This window comes from Pundamilia nyererei, unplaced genomic scaffold (assembly GCF_000239375.1).
Source record: "Pundamilia nyererei isolate P.nyererei 1_Seehausen unplaced genomic scaffold, PunNye1.0 scaffold00115, whole genome shotgun sequence".
Taxonomy (NCBI): domain Eukaryota; kingdom Metazoa; phylum Chordata; class Actinopteri; order Cichliformes; family Cichlidae; genus Pundamilia; species Pundamilia nyererei.
The window spans coordinates 1,549,517-1,560,523 of NW_005187516.1; the positions used below are offsets into that span (position 1 = coordinate 1,549,517).

General features: G+C 40.6%; 1 protein-coding gene across 1 annotated transcript in view; it reads right to left on the minus strand.

Annotated features, from left to right (window-relative positions):
• Positions 1-1,498: 1,498 nt before the first annotated feature.
• Positions 1,499-11,007, minus strand: part of rab18b (RAB18B, member RAS oncogene family) — a 13,437-nt gene continuing 3,928 nt past the window's right edge. The window contains exons 2-7 of the mRNA XM_005741966.1: positions 6,326-6,381; positions 6,162-6,223; positions 5,132-5,204; positions 4,878-4,996; positions 3,592-3,658; positions 1,499-2,974 (exon numbers count right to left, since the gene is read on the minus strand). Of these exons, the coding sequence (XP_005742023.1) occupies positions 2,802-2,974; positions 3,592-3,658; positions 4,878-4,996; positions 5,132-5,204; positions 6,162-6,223; positions 6,326-6,381 (550 nt within the window). The 3' untranslated portion in view covers positions 1,499-2,801. The remainder of the gene's footprint in view (positions 2,975-3,591; positions 3,659-4,877; positions 4,997-5,131; positions 5,205-6,161; positions 6,224-6,325; positions 6,382-11,007) is intronic.

Here is an 11,007-nt window from a genome sequence, read left to right on the forward strand (position 1 = left end):
CCCCTGATGATCCTCTAATCCCCTGAGCCAAGGTGTGAAACTGGGTGTGGGTCCCAATCAGCCAGAGTTTCGGGTGAGTTCATTGTGAAACCTGGCCCCACCTTATCATGCGAATAAGCAAGATAATAAGCAACTTAAAGAAGTCCAGATGCTTTTCTTTGCAAGCTCCTTTGACTACGATGACCTGGATGACTGAGAACCTTCACAGACATATTGGAGCTGCCATATTAATACTTTTTTAAAAACAATGGTTCCATTGTCTGATGTGAATGCGTGTTTTCACAGTGATGAAACCACAGCATTTGGAGCTCTTTGAACTCACTTAACTCATTGTTTTTGACCTTATGATGCATGTCTTCAGTGTTTTAGCCAAACCATAAGTAGATGTTCTTGAAGAGTACTGGCCACACACTAGACATGGATAGCAGCTATTTAGTGAACAAGGAAGAGCTTAGCATCCAAAGAGCTGATCATGTATGATTTCCTAAAGATGCTAGTTTGTGCTAAAAGAACAGACACTGAACAAGTTACCAGAAACACATCACCCAGTGTGTCTCTGTGTTTTCTTCTCTTTCCCCTCACTGCTAACATTTGTGATGGATAGGTGCCCCTGCCTGGGCCACATTCAGCTGGAGGTTTCTTCCTGTTAAAAGGGAGTTTTTCCTTCCCACTTTCGCCAAGTGCTTGCTTATAGGAGGTTTGCGTGATTGTTGGGCTTATATTACTGTTGGTTCTTTACCTTACAATATGAAGCCCTTTGAGATTATTTATATAGCACCACTTCCCATCAACAAATTTGCATATAACTCTATAGCTAACAAATCCCCATAACCATTTACAGAGAGATAGTAATGTTGTAGTAGCAATGTACACAGAGACCCCACCCAAGCAGCTCGAATGTAAGGTTTTTGTTAAGTTTCAAATGGAATTGCCACTGTGGTGTCATGGAATAATAACGTAAGCTGCTCTCAATAGATGTGCTCTCTGTTTTAAAAATCAACCTTTTCATTTTCCTGGAACAGCAAAGATCACAATGAAACATTCACAAATGTTTTTAATTTATTTTATATTGAATGACATTTCAGGAATTCTATTTCCTCCACACACGATCAGCTGCAGAAAATAAATAATGGAAATACCAAGTACCCTTCAGGCTTCAGAAGAATGTCTCGTCCTGTTGCATCTGGGGACATCCTGACATCAAGCTTGTAATCACATACTGGAACTTTTTTTTTTTTAAACAACATGATTAACTGGATTTTTCCACACGTCCCAGTTTTGGTCTGTTTTTTTTGTTTTGTTTTTTTTGTTGTTGCAAGGAATGTTTTCAGTCTTACATGTGCAGGAGGCTAGTCATCAACAAAGTATTATGGAAAGAGCGCCTCACTTGAAGTTTCCACTGTAAACCTGCTTTTGATTAGGTGGGCTTCTACACAACACGGAAACTAAAAGGCAGATCCCACAGGGCCATTAAACAACAGACACGAGTGACGGCATCTTGAGGTTTGTCATTTATTTCAGTTTGAAACAATTCAAACGTTAATTGACCATAACTCTAGCAAATGCATCTCGATATTAAGGCAGATATCGATTTAACATATTACTTTATATGATTGAAACAGATGCACAGCAAAAGCAATGGGGGAGCGGGGGGAGAGAGAAAGGGTGTAGCAGGGCGAAGAGTTCAACATAATATTTTATCGAGAAAACAGAAACAAATAGCAAAAACACATCAAGTTCATAATATACTGAAGATGGGAAAGAACACAGCTATGTTAAGTATGAAATACCTTCAATAAACTTGGACAACACTAAATGAATCCTTCAAAATAAATGCGAAAACAAGATTACAAGGTCAAAGTTTAGTATTAAAAAACAATCTATGAGCTCAAGTGCATAAAAAGGTACATTTTATTGCAAGAGCTCGTGGTACTGTAAACTTTACACTTGTAGCTCTAGAAGTTACCGTCCAGATCACGCATGCAAAGACAGAGATGGGTTCGGTTACAGGAAATCCTGCAAGACAAAGTTGATCACTTTTCTTGCACATTTTCACGCCAAAAGGAATAAACACAGGAAATCAATTAGTTTGAAGGCATCTAAATAGTCTGAAGCAGAGAATCGACATAATAGACAAACAGACAACACACGAGTGAACAGAAAAGACAAACTGATGTCAGTAACTGGGTGGCGGTTGGGGTGTCATTGGAAAAGGTTAGATTTTTGAGAATTCACAGTGTTCTCATGTGCACTGAAATGAAAACCTGCATTAGCCTGGATGTTTCCCACCCCAATCCTCAATCCAATGCTATAGTATGCGTTTAATAAAGCTTCCTAATATATGTATGGCAGAAGATTTTGTACTTTGCAGCTACATAGAAGGTGAGATTTGTTTAGAGATGAAGGAGACTTCAATTAATTTATTAGATTAAAATCTGACAGGCTGTCTATTCTAACCACAAAATCGGTCCACGCTGAAAGAACTGTGTAACCTGAAGTCTTAATGTACAGCTGAGCCACCAGGATAAATTCAAACCATACATACTCGGATGACAGACTCATACTCCACGTGGTTAATTTAAAACACCCACCTCAAACACGAGGCTCTTTTTCTGCGTGATTCTTTTAAACAGGAAGTAGTGATATATAAGTGATGGAAAAGGAAGTGTGCAAACAGCAGTGTCTGTTCGACCGACTGACGTACTCCCAACAAATAAAAAGGTGCTCATCCACTTCCACCTCTCGCTCACTCTCCGTTTCCCGTCACTAGTCAGTCCTCTCACGTCTGTGCTTTTTCGTTTTCAGGGTATGGAACAGTATCCTCCGCACGCCCCAGGCCTGGCATGCTCCTGGTCTCCCAGCCGAACTTTCTGACCCTGGTTTTCGCTCTCCCAGAGCCCCGGAGTCTGGAGGATCTTTTCTACCAACTCCTCAAAGGCACATTGGACGCCATCTTTGGTCTTTGCACTGGCCTCTGTGTAAGGGAAGAATTTAAGAGATCAGTAAATAAAGTAAATGTGAGCATTTTCCAGCATGCTACCAAAACTAAACATATCAGTCAGCTGACAAACATGACTAATAAAGTATAAAATGACTTCATAAAAGCAGAAGTCATCCATCAGGATGAAGACATCCTTGCTGCAGATGAAAGCTTCAGATCCTTCTTGCCCTGCCCTTTTCAAAACCCCTTAATTTGGCCGTTCTAAAATGGAAACTCTGCACAAACCTTAACCTAATTTACCAGAGAGGGCCAGATTGGAGAGGAGAATCAGGAACACGTGCGGACATGGATTTGATAAATGAAAGCTGGCTAGATTTTAATCATAATGCAGCTCCTCTGAGTGGCCGCGTCTCTCAACAGCAGAGACTCAGAAATGCGCGAGCAGTATAAACAGCACAGCTCATCTCATCTGAACTACACGCATGACTAACTCAATGATGTCTTGGCTTGTTCCAGCTGTGCACTAACAGTCCTGACTTTTAAGCAGCACTACGGTAAATTCTAATAGCTTTAAGTTACATTTTATGCCTCTCTTACTTTAAACGAGCATGACCGGCCACGCCTGACGTTACTCGAACACAGAAACTCACCGATAAAAAGCATAGAGTGTTTCCGAGCAAACTTCAGCCCCTCGTTTCTGTCCACTTCGCGGTCGTCCTGAATATTTAAAAAAAAATAAAATAAACATTTGTCATTTGCCCGAATGGTGAGGGAGAATTGTGTACGCATCATAAAAGTACAACACAAGACAAGCAACACTCATTAAAATGCACTATTCTAAGGAGCTCGGAAAGAAAAGCGTCTGGACTTCTTTAAGTTTCCTTGAAGACGTTTCACCTCTCATCCGAGAAGCTTCTTCAGTTCTAAGGGGTAATTGGTGAAGAGTCCCAGATTTTAAGCCCTATGGGAGTGTCTCCAAGAGGTATAATGCCCTCCGCTGTCTTGGGTGAAGTGGTCACATGACTGCATCATGTGACTAACATGCATCATCGTTTTCAAAAGTCTGCGTTTTTCGCTGTCCACACTGATCCGCGAAAGCTCTGTTTTGAAATGTATGCGTTTTTGAGAGCGTTTTCAAAACGCTGCGTTTTCCATCAGCGAAAACGTTGTCTCAGTGTGGACGGGAGGCCGAAACGGAGAGAAAACGATGCGTTTTCAAACGACAACGCATTAGTGTGGACGTAGCCTTACTGAGGTCAGAAGGCCAGGATGTGAGAGGGCGTTAAGGTGTCTGGGAAGGGATCTCCAAACTGGATTATAGATGGCAGACAGTTGGTGCCGTAAGCCACCACCCTTTGTTCAAAGATGGTCGTTCACAGTGGACATAGATGGCTTCTTTCACACTTTCAAACAATATGTCTTCTCTGTCCAATATGTGAACATTGGCATCCTCGAAAGAGTGACATTTGTCCTTTAGATGGAGATGGACAGCTGAGTCTTGTCCCATCGAGGTGGCTCTTCTATGTTGTGCCATGCGTTCATGAAGTGGCTGTTTAGTTTCTCCAATGTAAAGGTTTGAGCATTCCTCGCTGTTCTGTGCAGCATATATTACGTTGTTATGTATGTGTTTGGGAGTTTTGTGTTTGGGATGAACCAGTTTTTGTCTGAGTGTGTGGCTGGGTCTGAAGTACACTGGGATGTCGTGGGAAATCTCCACCATCTGCTCTTAGAACTGAAAAAGGTTTTCAGACGAGAGGTGAAACGTCTTCGAGGAAACTTTAAAAAGTCCAGACGCTTTTCTTTCCCAGCTCCTTAGACTATGATGACCTGGATGACTGAGAACCTTCACAGACAAAATGCACTATTAAACAATATAGGATGAACTGGATTCATAAAACCAGAGCGCAAGCTAAAAGGATTTGTAAAAGTGACTCACTTTATCAATTTTGTTCCCAACCAGCATTTTCACTATGTCGTTGCGTGTTGTGTAGGTCTCCAGTTCGTTCAGCCAGTTTTCGAGCTTCGTAAACGTGTCACGCTTTGTGACATCATACACTGAAAAAAGGAAGACGTGACGAGTAAGAAGGAGCTGGAGAAAATCATTACATTACTATAACAGCACTGACAGAAATGCAACTGCCAGTATCGGTCTGTTTTGATCTTGATTTATGTTGCAGTACAGGTAATTACCAAGTATGACTCCCTGTGCACCGCGGTAATAGCTGGGTGTCAGAGTGCGAAACCGTTCCTGTCCAGCTGTGTCCTACGAAAATAAAAGCGGCAAAAGATTTCTGATACCAAACTTTTAAGGCCAGCGGCACAGCAGCCAATTCCCAGCATCCGACCTCACAGACCATGTGTTTCTGATAAGTTCCACTCGGACAGTCACAATATGAGCTTGCTGTTGCCTCAGGAACAATTAATCTTTTTTTTTTCTATCAAGTTTGACTGGAAAACAACACTATTAATATAAAGTGATGGACCACAATAAAACTGTCTAATACTCTTTAAATCCCTGATCTGCTGCCATTCCACCTTTGACCCCGTGTGTGTCTTCTAGTTGTGAAGGTTGACAACAAAGCCTTTAGGTCCCAGTGATTGCAGGACAGGGTCCATATAGACTCTGGCAGATGCTCAATCTGATTGGGATGTGAATAGTTTGGAGACCAAGTCTCAGAGCTGGTTCTGATCTTTTTTTCTGTGTCTTTTTTCCCTTTTGTGGCATGGCCTGATGTGTTGCTGCCATTGGGAGAAAGAGTTGGAGTCATACAGGGAATGGGACAATGGCACCCTAGGTGTTTTGTGTTACAGTAACGTCTATGTGAATGCCCGGGACAACGCTTTCCAAGAACACTGCATTATTTTTAACAACAGATGCAATATAAACCTTACTTTTCTCCTCATCACATAAAAACAGAGGCCATTAGGTTTTTCCAATTTTTATAAACCTCCCACACATGTTCTTATTGAGACCAGATAAAATAATAATATCAATAATAATAACTTTTTAGAAAGAAATTTCAAGCACTTCTCTGTATGGGGCTTAGGTTATGGATTCATTGTGCATAGCATGGTTTTACTGGATACTGGGAATACCACCTAGGTCCTTCAATTTTGGCTGTACCATGTCACCATCTTGTGGAGAAACGTTTTACTTCATCGTGTTCCCCCCCCCCCAAACATGAAATGTAGACAACAGGAATAAAAACTTCTGTCTTACCCATATGGCGAGCTTAGCTTTATTTCCATCGATTGCAAGTGTTTTTACTTTGAAGTCCACACCTGATCATTTATAAGAGACAAAAAAGAAAAAATCTTTAAGGTATAAGTTTAAAATCAATAGTAGTTTTCATATATGTGTGTGCGTGTGTGAGTGTGTAAAACCTATTGTGGCAGACTGCTCTGGATCGAAAGTATCCTCTGTGAACCTCAGGAGCAGACTGTAATAAAGATAAAATGGAAATGAGCAGTTCATCCAGTACAACAGGCTATTGTGAGCTAGCCGTAGCTTTGAACAGGTTTCCCTCGAGCAGGGCCACAGGATCGCAATAACTTTATGGTCTTGAAAATGCTAACAGCGCTTGACACCTTTCAGCAAAAAAAAATATTGGAAAGCTTTAAAACTGCAGGAGTAAAGGCCTTTAGACACAGGGCAAGGTGCAAAAAAACAAAAAATTTAAACCTGCAACACAAAATTCCAAATTAAGTACCGGTACATGTTTTGAAGTAAGACGTCCTCGTTGCCAAATGCAGCGGTCTGATTGATAAGATTTTTTTTATTTGCAGCAAAAAAAAATTAATCCTATCAAATCAAATGGACAGTGTGAGCATCTGCATTAAGAATATGTGTAGCTCACGAAACATTCAAACAAAATTTCTACGTCTGTGTGTAAAGGAAGGCCCTTAAGATTAGCAATACTACAGGGTTGTTAGCAGCAAATACTTCAAGCAAACGGTTAGAAAAAGACCAAAAACACTTAAGTGGTTTCGATGTTAACTGGCGAGATTTCATTATATTTTTCAGTCTCTGTGTTCAAGAATTTGCATTCAGAGTCGCCATTTTCAACAGGTCAACTTATCTGATCAAAGTGATACGAGGTGATTTACAAAGAGGGAGCAGGGAATCAGTCAGGATGGAAATAGCTCAAACATTTTTAAGGAAGTATGTAAGCTTTTTCAAAGACTAATTTGTTTCAATTAAGTTGTAAATAAGTGCTGTAAATTTCAGGCAGTAATCTGAGATCAAAGTACGATCTGTGCCAACATGAGACCTATATAATATAATATAATCTAAAGCAGGGGTAGGCAACCTTTCTGATGATGAGTGCCATCTAAAATTTCCTCAGAAGTCAATGTGCCATATGATTGCATTAGCAATAAATTTAATAACACTCTATATTAACAATTACACACTATATAGGACCACTTTATAGGATTATATTTGTTTGCAGATGTTGGCAGCTATCAGCGAATAGTTATCAGCTATTTTGATACAAAAAAAGACACTTTTTTATCCATAACAAGACACAGGTCTCCGAGTGTCCAATATTCAGATGGCTACCTGAGGACACTCTTAATGTGAGGGAAAATCTGCTCACACAGATATGCAGAGCCAAATACTGTCAATAAGGCCTCTGCAATGTTCTGAAGACAGTTAAACTTGTCAGGATGATGTCCAGCAGGTGATAATGCAAGCTGCATGAACACACACAGCTGTGGATTCCAGCTGCTTCGATGTTGCATTAACTGGCATTAACTCAGCCAGTTAATGCAAGACAAACCCAGCTGGCTGCTCATTAGAGCTTTCTGGTTTGATCAGAAAAGAAAACATTGGTCCATACACCTGAAAGTCCCAAAAAAGCATTGTGAATTCTGTCTCGAGTCTACGGATGTATCCGTGTAATTCCGCGGTGCTGATGCTGTGCTGAGCGGAAAGCTCCTGAAGCCTTTGAAGTGTCGGAATGTGGAAAGCTAACAACGTCCCTCTCACCGGTAGGCTAAGTTATTTTTAGCCAATTACAAGTTGAATCTGGTAGTTGGGGTTGTTAGCTAAGATACCGTCATTAAGAAGCGGCACAACTAATGTGTCTATGCGAGCTAATTTGCAATGTGCACTGCTGGCGCAGCCATTTATTTTTTAATGCACCTTCTCAGATTAATTCTCTGCATGTCGTGCCCAGGGCTGGACAAAAAAAATCGGCTCGGGCATTTTGACTAGAGACCGGCCCACCAGGTATTACAGGAAAAGCCATAAAGCCTTTGAATGAAAACAGATGCTGTTGTGACAGTGATGTACAATCTTGTTGGTATATGTATGATTTCTATACATTTTACATCAGATAAAAACTTTGGGTTAAGATTCAGATAATTATTTATTAAAAGCTAGACATTTTAAATGCGAATAAGAAAGAAAAGTATTTCTTTGTGCCCCCCTTCCCTGCTAATGCCCTACCTGGCCCCCTGGCAAAACTTTGCTAGACCCGCCCCTGCACAGTTACCAGCTGTCAGCTACGTAAAAAAGGATCCTGGTGTTATTTGTCTCTCAGAAACAGTTCATAAATTCCCTTCAACTCATTCATGTCACCTAAAAGGTAAACCTGTTTCTCCATCACCTGTCTGATGATTCAGTAAGGACATCTCCTGGTTTCATCTTCATGTTTCCCTTATGTATCCAAACCGATATCATGACCAGCGGCTTTTACAGCTGTGGCTCCAGCAAACATCAGCTGATACTAGAAGGTAATATTAAATAAATTCTAACAACAGCTGATCGAGCTTAAACGTGCTGCTGTTGTTTAGCGCCACATCTGCCGGTTTCCTCTTTCTGGCGTAAGAGAGAAAAGCCGATCAGCTGATCATTGATCAGTTGCATGATTGAAGTAGCAACAGGAGAGGGAGGGGAGAGAATGAGAGAAGAAGAGGCAGCTGTGCAGCAAAGACACAGAGTAACTCCAGCTTTGTGTCTTTTTCATTCTAGCTAAAGTCCAGGACAAACTGTGTTCCTTTTCAGCTCAATATGAAACACATAATATTTTCTCTGAATACGGGATGGTTGGCAACTCTACTAACCTTATGAATAAAATAAAGTTCACTATCAGTAACATCATAGCATCCACCCAGCTGTATAGAAACTCTGTCATGCTAGCTAGTGCGCAGTACGAGTTATTGTAACTGACTGTAAAAAGTCAGCACAACGAAAATAAACTCCACCTGAACTTGGTTCATATCTGACCCAGATAGACTGCAGGTCATAACTTCTCACCTGAAGTTCAGTTCACCTGACACCTGACCGGTGGCCGCCTCGGGTCTCTCCTCCTCCTGCCTCCCCTTTCCTTCATCCACCTGCTGGCCTCCACCACTTGCTAATGTTACTGAATCTGTGGAAGCTCCGCCATAGCCACCAAACAACTGAGTTATTTTTATGCACCGGCCAGCATCTGGCCAGTCCACCACCTTTCATTGCTTATACCGTTACAAATAAAGAAATAAATAAAAATCATCGGCCCATAAAAACAAAAAATCACCATCGGCCCACTGAGCAAATGCCCGGTATGCCCGATGGCCAGTCCAGCTATGGTCGTGCCATCAGTTAACCCTTCACGTGCCTAGGGTTGCCGACCCCTGATCTAAAGGTAACATTACAAAACAAAAATAAAAACATGGATTTTAACAGTAACTTAACTGACTTAAAATTGTTAGAAAATGATTTAAAGGACAAGTAGGCACATGCCAAAAGATTGTAAAGGCACCAGAATTTTAACTACTTTTCCCCCCAACATGAGTACTTTGTACTTCATGATCTAATTGACAGACAAGCCTCTCGCTCTGCCAGGGGTGCAGTGGTAGGTTAAGGCCACCTGCAGTTTCTCGTTGTGTTTTGAAGAGAAGCTTCTGTGCAACTGTAATGGTATTTTAGTGCACACTGGCCTACGCATGTTTACCTGACAGACATAACACCTTTTGTGCCCAGAGTATCATCAGCCCTGCGTCATTCACAGCCTGTTCAAACAACCGTTTACTAATAGAACTTGTGCACTTTCCTCATCTCTCCTGTTAGTCTGCAGCTCTGTCTCGTTCACACTGTCAGCTGATTAACACCTGCTGCTCATTGAGCCCATGTTAACTAGCAATCATTGCATTTTAACACTGGCAGCTTCATACTTAATAGGAGGTAACAGTCTGGCATTGCTTTGCGCATAATAAGGTTAAGGCACTTTATTTTCACTTTTGCATTAGTTATTTCCAGGAGACAATAAAAAAGGGCTGTATATTTAAGGAAGTAACCCAAGAATAGCACCTTTAGAGGAGTATAAAATATGATAATCTGGCACATAGTGCGCCTGCTAGCTGTGACTTCTTATCATATCATACTGTGATAATGACCATGTAAATCTTTTACATGATATAAGAACATCAACACCATTTCTCTGCCATGTGTTTACGTCTCCTAGTGCACGCCAAGATATGTATGAGAGCAAGGGCTGCATGTCAGCCTCTGAACCTTAAAAAAATAAATAAATAAAAAAACAGTGCTTAGCAAATATGCAAGAAAACAACTTTCCTTAAGGTGGAAACAATAAACTTGTTATAAATAAACTTGTACCACAATACAATCAGGGCCATATTCTACAAATATGGTGTCATCCTGTTATCTAGACATCTAAACATAAGTGATAGTGATAAATGGTCACACAAAGCTGACTATCAACTCACTAAGTTCACATGAAAGGCATGGTACTGACCTATCGCAAAGGGGCGTTTCACGGATCATACGACTCTTCTTCCACAGAAAATTATCTCAAAGCGTCAGCTACTCCAGTAATGTTATAAAATGGTGATAAAAACCTCTAAAGATCATAAAAATATACTAGTAAAATGCAGCACTGTTGCAAAAAGGAGAAGATGAATGTCCCATAAAATTATTTAGTGTTATCATCATCATCATCATCATTTCTTTATATAGCACTTTAAAAACACACCTGGTAGACCAAAGTGCTGTACAATACAAATATAGATATAGTAATAAAATAAAAGAAACCAGACATAGCAACAAAATTAATAAAAAT